The sequence below is a fragment of the Pongo pygmaeus genome, chromosome 10, assembly GCF_028885625.2.
Source record: "Pongo pygmaeus isolate AG05252 chromosome 10, NHGRI_mPonPyg2-v2.0_pri, whole genome shotgun sequence".
Lineage (NCBI taxonomy): Eukaryota > Metazoa > Chordata > Mammalia > Primates > Hominidae > Pongo > Pongo pygmaeus.
In genome coordinates this window covers 39,894,852-39,918,542 of record NC_072383.2, presented here as the reverse complement: position 1 = coordinate 39,918,542, position 23,691 = coordinate 39,894,852, and the positions used below count along the sequence as shown (strand labels likewise).

Genomic DNA, 23,691 nt, shown 5'->3' with positions numbered 1-23,691 from the left:
TAGTTTAAATGGCATCCAGTATAGTATACTAGAGTCTATTCTACAAAAGTAGCAGAATATAAGTGTGTGTTTTTTTTTTTTTGGTGAGACAGTCTCTCCCTCTTGCCCAGGCTGGAGTGCAGTGGCGCGATCTTGGCTCACTGCAACCTCCGTCCCCTGGGCTGAAGTGATCCTCCCACCTCAGCCACCGTGCCCGGCCGCCTGGCCGATGGTATTCTAATGCTACAGCATTATCACTAAAATTGTCTAAGGTTTTAAAGTTTTTTCCCCATTAAAAAAAAACAAAAAACACTTGGCTGGGTGTGGTCACGCCTGTAATCCCAGCACTTTGGGAGGCTGAGGCAGGCGGATCACTTGAGATCAGGAGCTCGAGACCAGCCTTGTCAACATGGCAAAACCTCATCTCTACAAAAAATACAAAAATTAGCCGGGTGTGGTGGTACGTACCTGTGTGGTCCCAACTACATGGAAGGCTGAGGTGGGAGGACTGCTTGAGCCTGGCGGAGGTTCCAGTGAGCCAAGATCGCACCAGTGCATTCCAGCCTGGACAACAGAGTGAGACCCTGCCTCAAAAAAATTCGCACACACACACACACACACACACACAACACCATCAATCTGTGGGAACACAGCTGAAAAAAAAAATGCTATATAATGAGGCTGTGTCTGCTGCTATACAGATATTCACAAGGCTGTAACAATACTTACCAAGATTTAAAAGACAGCTTAAAATTCTTAATTCAAAGCCTTTTTTAGAATCAGTCCCTTACCCCAAGATTTCCATTACAATGGAAAAGCAGGAGTGGTGCGGCCTGCTCAGGGCCTACACTGGTGAAGTCAATGCTTAGATGTTATTTGACAAAAATAATCAATCGGTTTGAGCAAAAAGTAAGCTGCTATAACAAGAAACCAAACAAAAATGTGGCTTGAAGAATAAAGGCATTTATTCTGCTCTCACATAACACTTCACTATTCCATGTGGTTATGCAGGCTCCTTCCATCTTGTGGCTATTGCTACTTTTGGGAGGGGATAAAAGAGCATGGAGGAGGCACAGTCACTGTCGTCAGGTTCCTAACCTGGAATTAGCAGCATTTCCACTCAAATTCCATAAAACTTAGTTGCTTCATCACACCTAAAACTACAAGGAAAACAGCAAATACAGTCCCAGTTAGGCAGGCATGTTATTCAATGTCAACCCCTATTGCCATGGAAAAAAATGGGAGTACAGATTGTGTTAACTACCTCAGTTACTGGTCTTTTTTTTTTTTTTTTTTTTAACTGAATTGGGTAACTGATACATCAGTGCTCTCAAGAGAACTGGCAGGAAGGAGGTGACAAATACATCATCCATAACCCACAAGCCTTGACCTGGCAAGCAGACAGTGGCCATTACTCTCAGGAACTCCACGAACCAGCCTGAGGAGTGTTACAGCTATAAAGCAACCTGGGTGGCTGGCTGCTGGCAGCACTGAATCTTGTCTAGAATGAATACTTCAGAGATGATCAGATCACCATCTCCAAAACTGTTGCCAAAGAACTGTCAGAGACTTCCCTGGAGCTCAGGATCCATTACAGGAAACTCTGGAAGTGAAGGTGAAACCAAAATATATTTTGGCAGTATAGCGGAGTCTTTCCTTAAGGAGATCTGGCCTCCCCTTCCTTCAAGAGGTTCTAGATCTGTGAAGTTGCTGAGGGCTTTGAGAAATCCACGTCTCTTGCAAGAATACTACATAGGTAATGTTTCCAAATTTCATTAAGTAGGAGAGAAAGGGTAAATAAGCTATAAACATTCAACATCCTTCCCATTCTGCTCTCAACTTACTTTTCCCACCTTCGTCCCATGTCATCTTCAGCACACAGCTTCAGGACACAGGACACCTTTCCCTCCTGCTGGATTTCTAATAAATGCTTCCCCTCTCTGCCTGAATAAGTCATATTCCTCCAAGACCCAGGGGTCAAATATAATTTCCTTTGTGAAGCCCCCTTTAAGTTAACAAATATGAGTATCTATTACGTTTTAAACTATGCTAAGAACTGGAGTCCCAAAGACAAGTTTCTTGCCCTCCAGGAGTTATTACAAAGATAGAGGATCCTGATCCTACAATTCTTTGAAATTCAGACTCATAATTACACAACTATTGAGTACTACTGTATCAGGCGCCACCTTCCTTAACTACTTCTCAGAAGACTCCCTAAGTCCCCAGAGTGAATACAGTAGCGCCCCCTATGTGTGGAGGGTATGCTCGAAAGCCCCAGTGGATGCCTTAAACCATGGATAATACCAAACCCTATATATACCAGGTTTTTCCTATGCATGTACACTTATGGTAAAGGTTAATTTATAAATTAGGCACAGTAAGAGATTAACAACAATAAAAAAGAACAATTTTAACAATATACTGTAATCAACTCTTCCTCTGATGATGGGATGTGAGATGGTAAAATGCCTGCATGGTGAGATGAAGTGAGGTGGATGACGCAGGCATTGTGACACAGCATGAGGCTACTATTGACTTCCTTTTTGTAAGAAAGGGTCTGGCTCTGTCACCCAGGCTGGAGTGATCTTGGCTTACTGCAGCCTCACCCTCCCGGGTTGAAGCGATTCTCATGGCTCAGCCTCCTGAGTAGCTGGGATTACAGGCGCCCACCACCACGCCTGGCTAATTTGTATTTTTAGTAGAGACAGGGTTTTCGCTATGTTAGCCAAGCTGGTCTTAAACTCCTGACCTCAAGTGATTCACCCACCTTGGTCTCCCAAAGTGCTGGGATTACAGGCATGAGCACTACTATGATCTTCTGACGATACATCAGAAGGAGGATCATCTGCTTTGGGTGATCCTGCATCATGGAACCATGACATAGTCAATGGCTGGATGTCAGGAGTAAATGGTACAGATGACTAACAGGTGGGTAGTGTGTACAGTGTGGATACACTAGAGAAAGGTATGATTCATGTGGGACAAAGCATGGTGCTGCAAGATTTCATTCAGAACGGCACACAGTTGAAAACTTACGAGTTGTTCTGAAATTTTCCATCTAATATTTTTGGACAATGGTAGCCATGGTTTACTTATACATGGAAAGCAAAACCACAGATGAGGGGGCACTGCTGTAGTTTCTCAATTCTCACATTTCCTCTATCCTGCTGCTGAGTAGGTGAACTACTAAGAAGTAATCTTGCAGTAGAGAGTAATAAAGCCCACATTTTAGCAAAATGCGTTAAGCTTGTTAAAATAAAAGACAATCTACTTAAATGTGGTTGCTTTATTTTGCACTTTTAATTCACAAAAAGCTTTACAATATCTACATTCCACCTGTTGATAACCAAGGCTTTATGGTAAGACAATGAAAATTTTATCACATCAACTGGGCATATGCAAAAACAACGGATAATTTACAAACAAGTCTTTTTAATCAAGAACATTATGTAAAATACACACTCTGGTAAACATTTGAATTCATCCATCCTGAAATTAGACTTTAAGAGACCAAAAAAAAAAAAAAAAAAAAAAAAATCAAACAGATTTTAACACTAACAAGCCTACCAGAATAATGATGGCAAGCCATAAACAGCTTTAAATGCTGACTGTAATTTGGGCAAGGGGAGAAAAAGAAATTATCTGTTGTACCTATATTTAAATACATCTGTTAGTGAGACAGATGTAATGGATTTCAACAAAGTGAACAACTCCTGAGCCTTTGGTAGTTTCTCAAGTTTTGTTTTTAAACTTGTGACATCTTGACTAAAGGAACTGAACCCTGGGACCAGAATACTTATGGTAAGGAAAAACCCCAGGGAAGCGGGGAGAAGGAAAAACAAAACTAGAACTTTCTTAGTCTATCTAAGGTGGGTAACAAATAAAATCACTGCTCATATGAGGGAAGAATACCAGAGTTGTTATGTGGGATTTAGCTTCACTTATGTTTTATAAAAGCTAAATAAGTATAAACATCTAAATGGCAAAAATAAAAATCCATGGTGGTCTCATTTAGGAAATTAAAAAAAATAATTGTCCTCAATTTGCGGAATGGCACAATACATATTTTGAGGTACCCGTTATAGAATCTGTTAAAATTATGCATACTGCTACTTCCTCTTTTAATATAATTTTTATGTACTTTAGGGTAGGTATTATCAGTAGAGGCCACTAAAAATAATGCCAGAATTCAAGTGAGAGAGAATAGAAATGGAAAGAGGAAGGGAGGATAATGAAATTGGGTAGTAAGTAATAACAAACATGAGTTTTAAAGTTTCCTCACTAATAACACAGAATTGTATATTTTGGCTCAATGCCACTGGGCTGCTGAAGTGACCAGGAAGTGAGTGGAATTCATCTTAATTGCCCCAGTTAGATTCCTAACTAACCCGTGATTTGGATGAGGGGTTGTTTCCATAGACTGCTTGGTAAGGGGTAGCTGTGCTGTGCTAACTGCCTATTCGCTTTGTTTCTTTCAAGAACACTTTTGAAAGGACAAGAAAATGTAAAAGGCAGTAGAACAGAACAAAGAACTCATTAGACTACAGAGATTAACACAGCAATAATCTGCCAATAGTTTAATCATGGACATGTTACAATCATCTTGTTTCTTGAGATAGAGAGTATGGGCCTATAAAAAAATTAAAAAAATAAAATTCCACTATTCCTGGCATATTCCAAAATTTTCGTCTTTTGATCAGAATTTTTTTGGACAAGTCCCATGCCGAGTCTGTCCTGAAGACTCTGGCTGAGCGATGGATAAAAGGAGTATTCTGACACAGGTATTTTGCATGAGAACGGCTAGGGGAGTGCCAGCTTTAGCGCAGCCGAGAAGAGAGTGCAGTCCTGATAAGCTGGAGCCATTTGTATTTATTCAGCAGAGACAGAATACCAAAGGCCTGAAGCCAACACAATTTGTGAGTAATGAACACTGTCGCCACCCTTTGCAGGGAGCAGTCTTGCACGGTTTCCGGAGGACATAAGTAAACAAACTTATCTAGATAAATTCCTTTACACTCCCTTGCTACCTACTGTTTGCCCTCAGCCTCAGGGTAAGAGAATTAGCTGCCTTCAGCTTTATTCTCTCCTGAAGCTTTGGAAAACCTCCCGACCTTCCAATTGCGTCTTTCCTTATAGCTTCTCCTACCAACCTGACCGATCTCCTACATCACCCCTTTTCTGTTTTTTGCATCAGGTTTTGTTGACTGACGAGTACAGATGTGTGCAGCAACAGTTTTGTCAGGCATAGCAGTCACTGCTTGTTTTCCGGCTTTACATCCTAGAATTAGTAAACAACAAGAGAAACATGAGTATAATTAGTAATATTCTTTTCTAACTAAGAAGTGACCACAAGGAGTGGGGGTCTATCTAGGAGAGATGTTTTTGCATATCCTTCCATATGGCTGCTACTCAGGAACCCCACTGGGGGTATGTTAGTCCCTCCTAGCTAAAAAGTCACACTGCTAGAAGCTGGGAAGGGGGTGTCTGCCTAAGTAATAGGGCTGAAAAAAGGCAGATTTAGAAAATGGGCTTAATAGGGTATAGCAGGTACGCGTAACAGGCAAAGTGAGAGAATAAAAAAGACCCATACCTTGCGTGAGTTGCAATGTACAACAGAGAGCATAGCAAGGAACAAATTTTCTGGAGTGAATGGTGTCTGTGTTCGGAGCAGGATTCGCTCAGCCTCCTGAGTTGTCTTCTTCAGCATCCCCCAGGTAATGTCTGGGGCTCCTGTCGTCCGACGAAGCTGTGTCGTCCGACGAACCCGTTTCTTCCGGGGCTGCGGGGGCTGCAGGGCCTGCAGGGTCGTTTCCTTCATTTCTGGTACCGGGTTGGGTCCTAGCCCCACTATGGTATGGTTTGATGCATCGTGCTGGAATCCAAAGAGGGCCTGAGGGGATGTGAACATAAGCATATCCTCTTCCCCATGTTAGCAAAACATTTGGACCATGCCATATATTACTATTTACATCTTTCCATAAAACTGCGGTTTTATGCCTGCAGAGGTTTTAGCAAAGTGCTTTTCTATAGCTGACTCAAATTTATCATCTAAATTTCAGAAATTAAGGGTAAATAAGGCTTGTGCTAGTAGTGTTGCAGGGTCTTTACTCATATTCTCTGTTTTTTGTTTTCTGAGCATATTTTTAAGGGTGAAGTGGGCACGTTCTACCACAGCCTGTCCTTGGGGGTTGTACGGGATGCCTGTGGAATGTTGGACGCTCCAAGTGTGACAAAATTGTTGAGTGAGCTGACATAAGTCAGACCATTATTAGTTTTAATTTTTGTGGGCCACCCCATAAACATAAAAGTTAAAAGAAGATGTTTAATGACAGATCGGGTGGACTTTCCAGGAAGAGCATGTGCGCTAATTAGGTGAGAATAAGTGTCAACGGATACATGTACATATCTTAGTTTTCCAAATTCAGGGACGTGTGTAACATCTGTTTGCCATAACTGATTAGGTTCTAGTCCTCTAGGTTAACACCTGTTGAAGGAGGGGACGTGCCTGTGAGCTGGCAATCTGGGCATTGCAGGATAATTTGTTTAGCTAGTCTCTGGGTAAGTTGACATTGTTTAGTTAAGTTTCTCTAATTTTGGTGGAAAATTTGATGTGATTGGGTGGCTTGGTTAAGCAGTGACATCATAACCTGCAGGTCTGCTTGATCATTGCCATAAGCCAGTGGGTCAGGCAGTGAGCTGTGGGCTCAAATATGTGTGATAAAAATAGAATGTGTACATTGATCTAGTAATTACTGAAGTCAAAGAAAAAAGGCACACAGGGCGGGCTCGAGAGTAGACTTAATGAGGGCTGTTTCAAGGTTCTGCAATAAATAAACAGAGTAAGCAGAGTCACTAACAATATTGATGGGCTGAACGGAAAAAGTTTCTAGGGCCAATATTAGGGCTCCAACCTCAGCTCTCTGAGTACTAGTAAATCTAGATGGAGTGAGGGAGTTATGTGGTTTCCACCAGATAGCCGCTTTTCCATTTTTACGAGAGCCATCAGTAAAAAGCATTACAGCGTTAAGTATGGGGGAGGGAACTACCTTTGTAGGAATAACTACAGGAGTACTAGATAAGAACTGAAGTAGTTTGTCAGCAGGAAGGGCATGTTTTATATGGCCTGCATGATCAGAAAGTGCTATCTGAAGGTCTAGAGATAGGGGCAAGACTGCTTTGAATTGTTTTTTACTCAAGGAAATTCTTATGACATCAGGGTCATAACCTAGCAACTGATGGCATCATCTGCTGCCTGTATAGATGACTTTACTAACTAGCTGGATATAGGGAGATAGTGTTTTAGTCCCGGTATGTGAGCAAAAAACCTATTCTAGGAAGTGCAGCCCTGGGGCCATCTGTCCTATTAATCCTGTAGGGGAAATGTTTAATAGGAAGAACAAACAATTGGACTGAGTATTGTGGGTCTATGAGATCTAGTTGCCTCTGAGAAATAGCTTGATTTCCTCAATTTCTCTTTTTGCTGTGGGCATTAAATACCTAGGAGAGTCTAGGGCTATACTGCCTTTTAGGATAGAAAACAGGTTCTGTAATTTATCAGTAGTTATGCCCAAGGCAGGGCAAAGACAGTTAATATCACCTAGCAATTTTTGATAATTATTTAAGGTATGTTAGTTGCTAGTATTTAATTTAACCTTTTGAGGTCTTATTGACCAGGAAGTTAGTATGTATCCAAAATATTTCTAAGGTGAGGACATCTGTACTTTTTCAGGTGCTATGATTAAACCTCTTAACTGTGTATTCCTTATGACAGAGGCATATAAACCCAAAAGTACTGGCTCCATTGGGGCTGCTAGTAAAATATCATCCATAAAATGAATAATCTTGCAACTAGGATATTCTTTTCTACTGGGGAGCAAAGCCTGATTTACATAATACTGACACATGGTAGGACTGTTCAGCATTCCTTGAGAAAGTACTTTCTAATAAAATAGGTAAGCTGGCCTTTCATTATTGATAGCTGGTATTGTAAATGCAAATTTTTCTCTGTCCTGTTCTGCAAGGGGAATAGTATAAAAGCAGTCTTTTAAGTCAGTAACAACTGTAGGCCAATCTTGAGAAACTGCTGCAGGGGAAGGGAGCCTGTTGAAGGGGCCCCATAGATTGCAAATTAGCATTGATAGCTTGTAAGTCATGCAAAAGTCTCCATTTGCCAGACCTTTTGGGAATGACGAAAATGGGCAAATTCCAAGGGCTGTTTGATGGTTCTATATGGCCAGCTTTTAATTGCTCCTCAACTAATTAATTCATTGGCTCCGTTGTAATTTCTCTCCCTTTAAAGGCCACTGTTCTACCCAAATAGGATTTTAAGAGAGCAACGTCAGGGATAGAGGAGGAATTGTAACAGTGGCTATTACTAGAAAGAGGTTTGCTGTTTACATAATTCATCAAATTCTGTCCTCCAGGGGAGGTACTGACTGGCCTCTAAAATTGTTTTAGCTAGCACTGATCAGTCCTATAGGGTTATACGGAAGTTGTCTGCTATGGCCTTAATTAATCCTTTCGTAAATGGGCTACTGGCAGCTCCATTTTCTCTAATGATTTTTCTTATCTCTTTATAAGCATAAAAAGTAATGGGTTCATATACTTGATTGCCTTGTTAATTTTGTATCACTGGGCAGGCCAAGAGGTCCCCTTCCTTCTAATGCCGCTTGCCTAAGACAGCGTCCCATAGCTGTAGTGTATCCCTTGTCTTTTTTCCAATTTATTGGGGGAGGGGGCTCAGGGAAAACCTCCGTTTCCTCTTTGGTATCTTTATCTGGTAACGGCGAGACTGAGGGAGGAAGAGGAGGCGGTAAGGTGATGGTTCCTCCTCCTTTCCCTTCTTAGGCTCTTCTGTGTAGAGCAAGGCCAAAGTAGCCTTAACTAAGGCCCATAATGTTAAAGATGTTACTGGGACCCATTGCCCTTGTGCATGATATTGTTTAAGATTTCTCCCCACTTTTTCCCAAAGCTCTAGGTCCAGCGTGCCTTCTTCTGGGAACCATGGGTTATGGGAAACAACAGTTTGCACTGGGTCCCTTAATTGAGCCTGCGAAACCGAGGCTCCGCTAGCTTTAAGCAGTTGTTTCAATACTTTTATATACTGTTTCTGTTGTGTGGATAGCTGTTGTCCCATGATGAAACCCTAGCTTGAGAATTCCCCTGAACTTGGAAATCCCGAGCGGGCACCAATGACTTACTGACTGCGCAGTCTCTTCGCCTTCGTTTTCGGGGGTTCCGTCGTGATCCATTTCAGCGTTCCTCACAGGGGGCACCTGCTGCCAAGTCTGTCCTGCAGACTCTGGCCGAGCGACCGGATGAAAGGAGTATTCAGACGCAGGTATTTTGCGTGAGAATGGCTAGGGGACTGCCGGCTTTAGCGCAGCCGAAAAGAGAGTGCAGTCCTGATAAGCTGGAGCCGCTTGTATTTATTCGGTACAGATAGAATGCCAAAGGCCTGAAGCCAACACAATTTGCGAGTAATGAACATTGTCGCCCCCCTTTGCAGGGAGCAGTCTTGCACTCGATGATCAAGGGTTGGTTTCCGGAGGACACATGTAAACAAACTTATCTAGATATATTTCTTTACACTACCTTGTTACCTACTCTTTGCCCTCAGCCTCGGGGTAAGAGAATTAGCTGCCTTCAGCTTTATTCTCTGAAGCTTTGCAAAACCTCCCAGCCTTCCAAGAAGGTTTGCGTCTTTCCTTATAGCTTCTCCTACCACCCTGACTGATCTCCTACAGTCCCAAACTTCAAATATCCCTCATCTTCCACCTCAAACTACCTCTTCTATTTATTAGTCTTGTATATGATATTGTTTAAGACTCATACATCAGTGAAAGAGTCAGGAGTTTCAGGATTATTGTAATAGAAGACACTGAGTTCATTACTTGGAAAAATGGATTTTTTTCTGAGGTATCTCTCAGAGATTTAAGTGCTCTATTTTATCATTGAATGAGAATTATTCTCAAAGCAAATATTCTCTAAGATACCAAAGTATTCAGTTTATTAGGATAGTACACTTTAACATATTACAAGTTACAAAGCCTAAGAAAAAGCAAGCAACAAGTCAATAAAATCACAACTCAGAATTCTAACATTTTCAGATGGTATCATGTGTTGGGCAGGGAGCGGTGGCTCACGCCTGTAATCTCAACACTTTGAGAGGCTGAGGCAGGCAGATCACTTGAGGCCAGGAGTTAGAGACTAGCCTGGCCAACATGGTGAACCCCATCTCTACAAAAAATACAAAAATTTGAGTCAAACATTTTAAACAGACTATTTTAGATGTTTATTTAATATTGAAATGTTGTCAACTATCATAAAGTATTTCTCTGCATCACAAAAATTCCATATATTAAGGATTTACACAATCCAGGAAAAAAAGTTTTTAGAAATTGTTTTTTTTTTTTTTGGCCTGAGCAAAAAAATCTAAAAAGGCTCTCCAAAATCTTGAGTGGAAGTATCATACTCTGCAATGAAATGCTTGAGTTCTTCAACACACCGCTCACCTATTTCATGTAAATTCTGCCTCAATGCAAACTGTATAGACTTTTCTAATGAAGGATCTTTTTCAATCAGCATTTTCACCACCATCCCGAAAGTTTCACAGTCTTGTCGGTAAACCTAAAAGGTAAAACAAATTCTGGTTAGCTGAGAATGAAAATAACTAGCCAAATACTTAGCTAACTGAGTTGGCAGAACTATGATGCTGACATCTAGAAGAGAGACACAATAAAGCAGAACCTTTCTCGCCCTTGCACTGTCACTATTACCAGAGGCCATTTAAACCTCTATCCTTGAGATCTGCTGACAATACCTGAATGAGAAGGAAAACATTAACATACCACATTACTGAATGTAGAAGTTTGGCATGGCATTTGTCAGTGTAAGGCAGTCTACTCAAAGGACATCAGACTAGAGATGAGAATAAGAACAAAGGCTAGGGAAGACATATCAATGACTTTGTTCATTTATTTGTTTGGAAGAAAAAAGTTTCTGAGCCCCTAACTTTAGATTCTTTGTTTGAATCATGATCAGATAACAAATTCTGTTTAGTGGCCAGGTGCAGTGTCTCACACCTGTTATCTTAGCAATTTGGGAGGTGGAAGCGGGTGGATCACCTGAGGTCAGGAGTTCCAGATTAGCCTGGCCAACATGGCGAAACCCCATCTCTACTAAAAATACAAAAAATTGGCTGGGCGCGGTGGCGTGTGTCTGTAACCCCAGCTACTCGGGAAGGTGGCAGCCTCTAGAAACTGGGAAACGCAAGGGAATATATTCTCCCTAGAGCCTCCAAAGGAAACGCAGCCCTCCAGACATTCTGATTTGGGTCCAGTGAAACCTGTTTTGAACTTTATATATTATTCTCAGGTTCTCATGGACTATTAACCAAGTTAGACAACATTCTGGGCCATAAAACAAACCTTAAATTTGAAATAATAGGTATCATATAAAGTATGCTTTCAGATCACAATGGAATTAGAACTTAACAACAGAAAGCTAGCTGAAAAATCTCAGAGTACGTGAAGATTAAACAACACACTTCTAAATAACACACAAAATCCACTGGAACTAATATGTGATTATAGCATGGTTGCAGGATACAGGATTTCTTAATATACAAAAGTCAATTAATTGCTTTCCTATATACCAGTAATGAGCAAATGGAATTTGAAATTAAAACACAACACCATTTATATATTAGCACTGGAAAAAACCCCTTAAGTATAAGTCTAACAAAATATATACAAGATTTATATGAGGAAAACTATAAAATACTGATGAAAGAAGATATAAATAAATAGAATATAAATAAAATATAAACTATATAAATATGTATTAATATAAATAAATATAAGTAACATATAAATAAGATATAGAGAGATAGTCCAAGAATTGACAGGAAGAGTCAATACTGTTAAAATACAAGTGCTTCCCAACTTGACCTACATAAATTTCAACAGTCTCAATGAAAATCCCAGTAATTAATTTTGTGAATATTGACAAACTGATTTTAAAGTTCATACAGAAAGGCAGGAAACCCATAATACTGAATAGAATATTGAAGAAAAAAAGGAAAAAAGTCAAAAGACTGACACTATCCAATTTCAAAACTTACTGTAAAGGTGGCTCACGCCTGTAATCCCAGCACTTTGGGAGGCTGAGGCGGGCAGATCACCTGAGGTCAGGAGTTTGAGACCAGCCTGGCCAACACAGTGAAATGCTGTCTCCACTAAAAATACAAAAATTAGCTGGGCATGGTGGCGGTGTCTGTAGTCCCAGCTACTCAGGAGGCGGAGGCAGGAGAATAGCTGAACCTGGGAGGCAGACGTCGCAGTGAGCCGAGATCGTGCCACTGCACTCCAGTCTGGGTGACAGAGCGAGACCTTGTCTCAAAACAAACAAACAAGAAAACAAAAAACAAAACACCTTACTGTAAAGCTACAGTAATCAAGTATGCCATTGGCAGAAGAACAGTCAGAAAGATCAAGGACAGGACAGTCCAGATACAGACCCATACAAATACAGTGAACTGATCTTTTAAAACAGAGCACTACTCAATGGAGAAAAGATAGTCTTCAACTTGACAGTTACGTTCAAGACTTCATTGAACTTCAACAAGTTGAGCGGTGCTTGAACAACTGGTTATCTATCTACATGCAAAATAAATAATCTAGACACAGATCTTATACCTTTCAAAAATATGTTAACTCAAAATGGGTCACAGACCTAAATATAAATGCAAAACTATAATATTTACAGAAGATAACAGAGGAAAAAATCTAGGTGATCTTGAGTTTGGTGATGACTTTTAAATATAACATCAAAGACAATCCAAGAAAAATCCCAATAAATTGGATTTCATTAAAATTTAAAAATCTGTGCTTTGTGAAAGACACTGTTAAAGGCATGAACAAACAAGCTACAGACTGGGAGAAAATCTTTGCAAAACACGTATGTGATAAACTAGTATCTAAAATATACAAAGAACTTATAACTCAACAATAAGAGGGCCGGGCGTAGTGGTTCACACCTGTAATCCCAGCACTTTGGGAGGCTGAGGCAGGCGGATCACGAGGTCAGGAGTTCAAGACCAGCCTGACCAATATGGTGAAACCCCCATCTCTACTAAAAATACGAAAAATTAGCCAGGCGTGGTGACGCATGCCTGTAATCCCAGCTGCTCGGGAGACTGAGGCAGGAGAATCACTTGAACCTGGGAGGCAGGGGTTGCGGTGAGCTGAGATTGTGCCACTGCACTCCAGCCTGGGCTACAGAGTGAGAGTCTGTCTCAAAAAGCAAAACAAAAACAAAAAACAAAAAAACAGTAAGAAACAACCCAATTATAAAACGGGCAAAAAACTGAATGACACCTCACCAAAGCAGACATTCAGATGGCAAATGAACATATGAAAAATTGTTCAACATCATTTGTTATTAGGAAACTGAAAATTAAAACGATGATGAGTAGTAAGATACCACTACACATCTATTAGAATGCTTAAAATCCACAACTTAAATTTAAATTTGATTTAAATATAAATCCACAGCTGAAAATCCACAAAAAAATTCGACATCACCAATTTCTGTCAAAAATGTAGAGCCACAGAACTCTCCTTCGTTGTTGGTGGGAATGCAAAATGGTACAACCACTTTGGTAGACAGTCCAGCAGTTTCTTACAAAGCAAAATATAGTCTTACCATACAATCCAGCAATCCCACTGCTAAGTATTTATCCAAATAAGTTGAAAACTTATGTCCACACAAAAACCTGCATACACATCTTTATATCAACATTATTCGTAACTGCCAAAAATTGGAAGCATCCAAGATGTTCTTTAATGGATAAATGGGCAAACTGCAGTATATTCATACAATGGAATATTTTTCATCAAAAGAAATGAGCTATCAAGCCACAAAATGACACCAAAGAATCTTAAGTGAAAAAAGCCAGTCTGAAAAGGTTATACACTATGACACCAACTATATGACATTCTGGTTATTAAAAAAACAAAAACAAAAACCCATAGACACTAAAGAGATCATAAGTTGCCAGGGGGAAGTGGAAGGGACAAACAGGTGGAACATAGGACATTTCTTAGGGAGATGAAATTATGCTGTATGGGACTGTATGGTAGGATATTGAATGATATATTATGCATTTGTCAAAATTCACAGAACTGTAGGAGACAAAGAGTGAATCCTAATGTAAACTATGGACTTTAGTTAATATTAATATATCAATATTGGTTCATCAATCATAACAAGTGTATTACAGTAATGCAAAATGTTAATAATAGGGGAAACTGTGTAGGCAGAACGGGCATATAAGAACTCTCTATGCTCTTGCAGGTTTTCTATAAATCTAAAACAGCTCCAAAAAATAAAATTAAATATTTTTTCCCAAAAATAATCATACAAAAGTGAAAAAAGAAAAAAAGGTTTCTTAACTTTTGTGCCTGAGTTTCAGTACCTAAACCTGTCTGTGCTGTTTAAGAATTAAATAAGATAATACAGAACACTCAGAATAGTGCCCGCCACATAGGAAGCATTTAATCTAAGGCAGCTATAGTGATGATGATGGAAAGAGGAGAAACAACTGTTCTGACTTTGTCTATAGAAGTGAGTAGTAGAAAATGGTGTTAGAGCTGATAAGTTCTCTCTAGGAAAACAAAGAAAAGGAAAAGGAAATGGTGTTTGGGGGAAATAGTATTGGCTTAACACAGCTAGAGCGTAGGATATTCACCCTGAAAGGAGATTATGAAGAGCTCCTTCGAGGAGCTTAGACATCAGGCCGATAAATTAACAAAGAGGGAAAGAGCTACAAGTAGAAATTGGAACCTTTGGATGTATCAGGAAAAGAAAAATGAGCAAGAATCTATGCTTTGGATTCCTGCTCCTGAGAGCCAGGACAATAAATATGACAAGATGTGTGAAAGAAAGATGAGATTAGAGGCTTTACAAGTACAGTAGTCCCCACTTCTGAGATTTCAGTTACCTGCTGTAAACTGCAGTCCAAAAATATTAAATGGAAAACTCCAGAAACAATTCTTAAGTTTTAAACTGCATGCTGTTCTGAGTAGTGTGATGAGATCTTGTGCCATCCTGCTTCATCCTGCCCAAGACATAAATCCTCCCTTTGTCCCATATTCAATCTTTATATACTACCCACCTGTTAGTCACTTAGTAGCCCTCTTAGTTGTCGGACTGGTAAAACATAGTATATACAGGGTTCAGTACTATCTGAGTTTCAGGTATCCACTGAGGATGTTGGAACATATCCCCTAAGGATAAGGGGGGGATATTATAATTAAAGAGCAGTAGATATACGATAATGTGAAGAGTGATATGTGGAAGGTTTTTTGCTTTTATATAGGAGTAGAGATAAGTTCAGTACTAAGTAGTCACTTGAGGCACTCATGAGACAACCAGAACCAACTATCAATAGGAAGTTAAGTACATGAGTCTGGACTTCTGAAGAAATAAACGCAAGTGAGGAAGAGATTGATTTTATAATCTTTAGCAGTAATGCCAGCTGAGGCCGGGGGAATTTCTTGAAGGAGGGAGTAAGTTCTTCCTAGCACCACAAAACTGATACTCAGTAAATGTTGAATGAATAGCTAAAGTGTGCTTTAAGAGAATGTAAGAGCCAAGTGCAGACATCTAAAACCATCGATATCATCCGCAGAAAAGACCACAGAAAAATTAAGAATCAAGGGACAGTGAAGGCACAGATGCCAAAGAAAGAGTTTATAAAATAAGGACACAGTCAATCAAATGCCAGAGAAAGATCAAAGAAACATATTGACTGGATTTGGCAATTAGGAGGTAAACCACAAGAGCAGTTTGTTGGGATGGTGGAGACTGGGGAGCTGTGCTGTCCAATACAGTAGCCACTAGCCATATGTGACTATATTTTATTTTTAATTAGTGAAATAGAATTAATTCTGTTTCTCAGTCACACTAGCTCTATTTCAAATGCTAGTGGCTGCCATACTGGACATGAGGATATAAAACATTTTCATCACTGCAGACAATTCTGTTTAGCAGAGTTGTCATGGAGGACTGAGGAGTAAAAAGAAGGGAAAGTTGTCATGGTTAAGTGGTGATCTAGTAAATTAAATACATATTTGCAACTATTTTCCCATTAAAGTGGAAAATAAAAGCTTACAACTTTTAAAGGAGCATTGTGAAATATAATTAGCATCTGTAAAATGTTCTACAACCTTTTAATGAAAGGTATATAAATATAAGTTAAAAAAAGAAACTCCAATTGGGGCGTAATATACAATGTTTTATGTTTAATGAAAGGTATATAAAAATAAGTTAAAAAAAGAAACTCCAATTGGGGCGTAATATACAATGTTTTATGTTTAATGTTTAAACCTTAATGTTTAAACCTTAATGTAATATAATGTTTAATGTGTTGATGAGGTCAAGAAAAAAGTGATAGCACATTGATATTAAATACTGGAGATAAATTTAAACCCTTTAATTTTGGTCTACAGTAATGCAGAAGGTGTCGAAACTATTGTAATCTATGTCGCTGCTTGTGCTGTATTAATAGAAAAAGATATCTTTTGAGTCCTCCTCAAAGCTGCAGCCCCAATGCCTCTTAAAAACACAGCTCCTAAAAAGAACACTGGTGGTTGCTAAGAAATGCATTATGAACACATGGATCAGAGCTATAGTGCCTACATTCAATATGTGAGTGAAATTATTACAACCACAAAAGGAAGCAACTGCAAAACCAATTATAAATTAAGGACATGCTAAAAAGCCTCAGCAATCAATGTTTATAGAATTCTCATACACAAATACAGACCAATTTATAAATGTATAGAATTCAACCAAAGATTAATCCTTAGTTATGACTTTTTTATCCCTTTCAGCTTATTAGTTTTTTAATCATAATATACTAGACAAAAAGAAATAATTCCACATATAAAAAAGAAATAATTCCAAATAATGTAATCATTGCAGAATAGTTAATGCCAAAACCAGATTCCACAAAATTTAAATATAAGACCTAAACAGGGCTAGGCACAGTGGCTCACACCTGTAATCCCAGCACTTTGGGAGGCCAGGGTTCGAGACCAGCCTGGCCAACATGGTGAAAGCCTGTCTCTACTAAAAATACAAAAATTAGCCAGCCATGGTGGCATGTACCTGTAGTCCCAGCTACTGGGGAGGGTGAGGCAGGAGAATTGCTTCAACCCGGGAGACCAAGGTTGCAGCGAGCTGAGATCACGCCGTTGCACTCCAGCCCAGGAGACAGAGCAAGGCTCTGTCTCAAAAAACAAAACAAAAACAAAAACATAAAAAAACAGTAATTTATTTCCTCTCCTACTGTACCCTCACTCATAATACTCAACACTTCACTTCTAGCATGCCCACACATCAATTCCCCAGCAGACACCAACTGGGTTAAGATCCCACAGGCTAAGGACTCAGTCCCACAAGACTAACCCCCAATACAGAAACCAATTCACAGGTCCCAGGCCTCCAAAACTTCTGACCAGGCAACTATAAATTGAGGGTTCTTACAAGCCCCTCCTTGGGTTCAATCATTTGCTAGAGCAGCTCACAGAAAGCGCTTTACTTACAAATATCGTTTATTTATTTTTATTTCCAACTTTTATGACCATCCCATCACCTAGGTATTAAGCCCAGCATCCATTAACTATTCTTTCCAATACTCTCCCTCCCTCATTCCCCAGCCTCCAACAGGCCCCAGTGTGTGTTGTTCCCCCGCTTATGTCCATGTATTCTCATCATTCTGATCCCACTTACAGATGAGAACATGTGGTATTTGGTTTTCTGTTCCTATGTTAGTTTGCTAAGGAAAATGGTCTCCAGCTCCACAAATACTGTTTATTATAAAAGGATACAACTCAGGAACAGCCAGATAGAAGAGATATGCAGGGCAAGGTATGGGGAAACAAGTATGGAGCTGTTGTGCCCACTCTGGGTATGCCACCTTTGTAGCAGCTCTACCTGTTCAGCAACCCAGAAGCTCTCCAAACCCTGAACTTTTGGTGGTGTTATGTTTTTTTAAAATAAATTTTATTGTGTATATTTAAGGTTTACAACATGTTATGGGATACACATAGATAGTAATATCTATCATCTCACACAGTTTGGTCCTTGAACAATACAGGTTTGGATTGAGTGGGTGCACTTATATGCAGATTTTCTTCTACCTCTGCCACCCCTAAGATGGCAAGACCAACTTATCTTTCCTCAGCTTATTCAATGTGAAGACAAAGAGGATGAAGATCTCTATGATAATCCACTTCCACTTAATGAATAGTAAATACATGTTGTCTTCTTTATTATTTTCTTAATAACATTTTATTTCCTCTAGCTTACTTTAAGAATACAGTGTGGGCCGGGTACGGTGGCTCATGCCTGTAATCCCAGCAATTGGGAGGCTGAGGCGGGCGGATCACGAGGTCACGAGGTCAGGAGCTCGAGACCATCCTGGCTAACACGGTGAAACCCCGTCTCTACTAAAAAAATAGAAAAAATTAGCCAGGCATGGTGGTGGGTGCCTGTAGTCCTAGCTACCCAGGAGGCTGAAGCAGGAGAATGGCATGAACCCGGGAGACGGAACTTGCAGTGAGCTGAGAACGCACCACTGCACTCTAGCCTGGGCAACAGAGAGAGACTCTGTCTCAAACAACAACAACAACAAAAAAACGGTGTATACTTTTTGTGTGTGTGTGTGGTTCCAACATGCCGGAGCTGACAGTGGAGGTTCGCAGCTCCAACGGGGCTTTCTACAAAGGATTTATCAACGATGTTCATGAAGACTCCCTTACAGCTGCTTTTGAAAATAATTGGCAACCAGAATGCCAGGTTCCATTTAATGAGGTTAGATTACCTCCACCACCTGATATAAAAAAGTAAATTAGTGAAGGAAATGAAGTAGAGGTATATTCAAGAGCAAATGACCAAGAGCCATGTGGATGGTGGGTGGCTAAAGTTTGGATGATGAAAGGAGAATTTTATGTCATTGAATATACTGCTTGTGATGCTACTTACAATGAAATAGTCACATTTGAACAACTTTGGCCTGTCAATAAAAATAAAACTGTCAGAAAAAAAAAATACCTTCTTTAAATGCACAGTGGATTTTCCTGAGGATCTGAGAGAGGCGTGTGCTAATGAAAATGCACATAAAGATTTTAAGAAAGCAGTAGGAGCATGCAGAATTTTTTACCACCCAGAAACACCACAGCTAATGATACTGTCTGCCAGTGAAGCAACTGTGAAGAAAGTAAATATCTTGAGTGACATGTGTTTGTGAAGTATTTGTATGAAGTTGATGCTTATGACCAGAAATGAAGAGATCACTAAGCATTCAGAATGCACAAAACAACTTGCAGCAGCTTTTCATGAGGAATTTGTTGTGAGAGAAAATTTAACGGGTGTGGCAATAGGAACACATGGTAGTAACATTCAGCAAGCTGGGAAGGTTCCTGGAGTTACCGCATTGAGCTAGATGAAGACACTGGAACATTTAGAATCTACAGAGAGAGTGCTGATGCTGTAAAAAAAGGCTAGAGGTTTCTTGGAATTTGTGGAGGATTTTATTCAGGTTTCTAAGAATCTCACTGGAAAAGTAATTGGAAAAAATCGCAAAGTTATTCAAGAAATAGTGGACAAATCTGATATGGTTCGGGTGAGAATTGAAGGGGACAGTGAAAATAAACTACCCAGAGAAGATGGTATGATTCCATTTGTATTTGTTGGCACTAAAGAAACCATTGGAAATGTGCAAGTTCTTTTAGAGTACCATGTTGCTTATCTAAAGGAAGTAGACAGCTAAGAATGGAATGCCTACAGATTGATGAGCAGCCAGAACAGATTGGTTCTAGGTCTCATAGTGGAAGAGGCAGAGGTTGTCAGGGCCCTAATTACACCTCTGGTTATGGTACAAATTCTGAGCTGTCTAACCCCTCTGAAATAGAATCTGAGGGTAAAGACAAGCTGAGTGATTGGTCATTGAAGAAGATGATCGAGACAGCCGACATCAGCATGACAGCAGGAGATGCCAAGGAGGAAGATGCAGAAGTGTTTCAGGGGGTCGAGGTCGTGGTGGACCACGTGGTGGCAAATCCTTCATCAGTTCTGTGCCCAAAGATCCAGACAGCAATCCATACAGCTTACTTGATAATCAGAATCAGATCAGACTGCAGACACTGATGCCAGCAAATCTCTCATCACAGTACTAATCGTCATACGAGGTCTCGTAGACGAAGGACTGATGAAGATGCTGTTCTGATGGATGGAATGACTGAATCTGATACAGCTTCAGTTACTGAAAATGGGCTAGGAAATATATGTGATTGAAGAGCACGGTCCTTCAGAAAAGGTAATAAATAGCCCGACTAGTGCTTCTGGCAATGACATTTCTAAGCTACAGCATACTCCAGGAGAAGAAAAGATTAATACCTTAAAAGAAGAAAACAGTCAAGAAGCAGCAGTCCTGAATGGTGTTTCATAAACTGAAGAAGTTCCTAGTTTACAGTTCTTTTACATTACATTTACAACAGTGCTTGTACAAGCTTGCCAAAGATAGAATATGGATCACCAGTCTTTACATCGCACTTTCAGTTCTACCATTTGGAATTCAAAAAGGGGAGGGATCCTAAATAAATCATATGTTAAACATACTTTGACACCTACTGGGTTATAAATCATCAGATGTTCCTTGAGAATAGTATATGTAACATTAAAAAAAAAGTTGCTGGCTATAAGAAATGTTATTTTCTTTTCAAAATATGGCAGATGGGGGGTGGTGGGTGAGGTGGGATCCCTAACATAATATTCTTTATGAAAGCATTGGCTGCTTTTGTTACATTTTTAATATGCAACCACTTCTTCATCTGAAGAAAACTAGAATAAAATGCAGTCTAAAATATTTTGCACTGAACTGTAATTTCTCCATTAGTTTAGTTTTGAAACTAGTCTGTTTTAATGTGTTTTTTAAATGCTGTATATAGAGAAAAATCTGCAGGCCAATGGAATACATTTGTTAAACTCTCATCTGCAAGGACACTGGGTGATATTTGGCAGTGACTGTTCCACCTTGAGGCTTTGTTTGGTTTATTTATTAAAGTGTATAGTGTTTAAAAATCAAACATAGCTTTAGTTAAAACACTAAGCTGAATTAGTCATGTCCATTCAGACATAACTGGAACTACTGAAAATATTAATTTCCAGAAGGTTTATTCTATATAAACTACATTAGTCTTCAGTAGAGTACCTTTTTTTTCTTTTTTTTTTTAATTTCGGTTGTTTGATGTGCAATATGTTTTTGTATGCAGATACTAAATAAACATTGATCTTCCAAAAAAAAGAGATAACACAGTATATTTGCCAGGCACAATGGCTCACGCTCATAATCCCAGCACTTTGGGAGGTCGAGGTGGGTAGATCATCTGAGGTCAGGAGTTTGAGACCAGACTGGCCAACATGGTGAAACCCCGTCTCTACTAAAAATAGAAAATTTAGCTGGGCGTGGTGGTGGGCACCTGTAATCCCGGCTATTCGGGAGGCGGGGGCAGAATTGCTTGAACCGGGAAGGCAGAGGTTGTAGTGAGCCGAGATCACACCATAGCACTCTACACTCCAGCCTGGGTACTCTGTCTCGAAAAACAAAACAAAACAAAACAAAATGAATATAGTATATGTAATATGTATAGCATACAAAATATGTGTTAACTGACTATGCTATTGATAGGTCAACAGCAGACTATCTGTAGTCAAGTTTCGGGGCAGTCAAAAGTTACACTTGAATTTTCAAATGTTAAGGGTGGGGGGGACAGCATCACAAATCCTTCAGTTGTTCAAGTATCAACTGTAGTGGTGTGTGTGTGTGTGTGTGTGTGTGTGTGTATGAGACAAGGACAGAGAGAGAAGAGCAGCTAAAATCGAAGACCCGTGTGTGTGTGTGTGTGTGTGTGTGTGTATGAGACAAGGACAGAGAGAGAAGAGCAGCTAAAATCGAAGACCCATCACAAAAACACAATTGATTAGATCACTGGCCTTTGGTGAGCGGCTCAACCTTCAGTCCCTCTCCACCCCTTTAGAGGTCAAGGGGGAAGGCTGAAAGTTCCAACTCTCTAAACACATGGTTGGTTTCCCTAGGCAATCAGCCCCTAAACAGAGGCTATCCAGGAGCTCCCTCGGCCACTGGTTACCTCGTTCACATACAAAAAGACACATCACTTTAAGATTCCAAGCTGTGTGCCAAGAAATGGGGGCAGAGGCCAAATATATATTTTTTATTACATCCAGAAATGGAAATATAAGTGACAAATAGAGCAAAAACTTAATTATAGAATCCAGGTGATGGGTATATGAAAATTTTCAAAATAAAATGAAGATGGATCTGTTCTGCTTTGACTCTGGAGGATGAGCTTTGCATCTTCTCGATATGGGTTAGATATTAATGAATCTGCAAATGCTGACATGAGTGTGAATGACAGATAAATGTGCCTGCCACACAACTAGAGCTCACCTTCTATGTTAAACCACTGGAATTGGTCAGAGTACAATATGCTCTGTTCAAGGACTTTACATCCTAGTAAAAAGACCAACACATTAAAAATAACCAAACAACAAGGCAGAATATGGTAAATGCCATAAGATAAATATAAAGTGTTGTAATTATTCCAAATAAAAGATCATGGGAGTTGCAGGGAGCACTAAGACAGCGTGAACTATTCTAAGCACCTTGGAAGCAAAAAAGCATAGAGTGTTTAAAGAGTAATGAATCTTGGAATATAGGGAAGTTTTGGGAAAGACAGTAGACTGCAATCAAAATGGAGCTAGACACAAGCAGGTAAGGCAAAGACCAAATTCTTAGACTTAAAATAACTTATGGTAAAAACACTGTAGACATTTTTTCTCTCATTCAAAAGGCAATAAACAAACAACTAAAGACTGTTGATTAGGAAAAAAACCAATGTATTCATTGCTCAATGAATTTTGAGAAAAGTAATTTCGTATTCAATGTCAATTACTGGCTTGGGAAAAGAATTTCTAAGATGCAAAACATATAAAAAGGCTAAATCTAAAGAAAAATATTCATAATGAACACAGGATGAAAGGCAATTAAATACATAATAAAATAGGCTTTAAAGTTCTAAATGCTGAGAAAATGGGTACAAATATTTTGCAATATGATAAAATTGCATTTGGCTTTTGATATTGTTGTGTCTGAGAATAATAAAAATTATTTAATAAAAGCAAGGAGGAGGAGGCTTAATTTGCACATTTCCCAAGTCATGTCCAAAACATCCATCATAATGAAACAGATCACACTTTAAGATAGCAATTCAGCTCCCTAAACGATATCTGTCACTTAGAAAGTCCCTTAAGTTTAAACAAAAAAAAGAAGTTAAAAAGGCAAAACTTGTTTTTTTTAAATTAAATATTAAAAATTTCCATTGGTTATTGGGGAACAGGTGATGTTTGGTTACATGAGTAAGTTCTATGGTGTACTCATCACCTGAGCAGGCAGTATACACTGCACCCAATATGTAGTCTTTTTTATCCCTCACCCCCTTCCCACTCTTTTCCCGAGTCTCCAGAGTCCACTGTGTCTTTCCTATGCCTTTGCATCCCACATAGCTTAGCTCCCACATATGAGTGAGAACATACGATGTTTGGATTTCCATTCCTGAGTTAGTT

The 23,691-nt window shown here is 39.5% G+C and overlaps 1 protein-coding gene and 1 pseudogene across 11 annotated transcripts in view; one reads left to right on the top strand and one right to left on the bottom strand.

Annotated features, from left to right (window-relative positions):
- Positions 1–3,255: 3,255 nt before the first annotated feature.
- The window catches only part of PPHLN1 (periphilin 1), a 120,516-nt gene continuing 100,080 nt past the window's right edge, over positions 3,256–23,691 (bottom strand). For 8 of the 11 annotated variants that reach the window (XM_063672637.1, XM_063672638.1, XM_054445306.2 and 5 more), the window contains 4 exons: positions 10,494–10,608; positions 9,180–9,280; positions 5,570–5,869; positions 3,256–5,257 (listed from right to left, as the gene is read on the bottom strand). In XM_063672637.1, coding sequence (XP_063528707.1) covers positions 5,231–5,257; positions 5,570–5,869; positions 9,180–9,280; positions 10,494–10,608 — 543 coding nt within the window. In that variant the 3' untranslated portion in view covers positions 3,256–5,230. The remainder of the gene's footprint in view (positions 5,258–5,569; positions 5,870–9,179; positions 9,281–10,493; positions 10,609–23,691) is intronic. The other 3 variants (XM_054445307.2, XM_054445313.2, XM_063672640.1) reach the window with 1 other exon arrangement.
- LOC129010806 (RNA-binding protein FXR1-like) lies at positions 18,724–20,684 on the top strand (annotated as a pseudogene).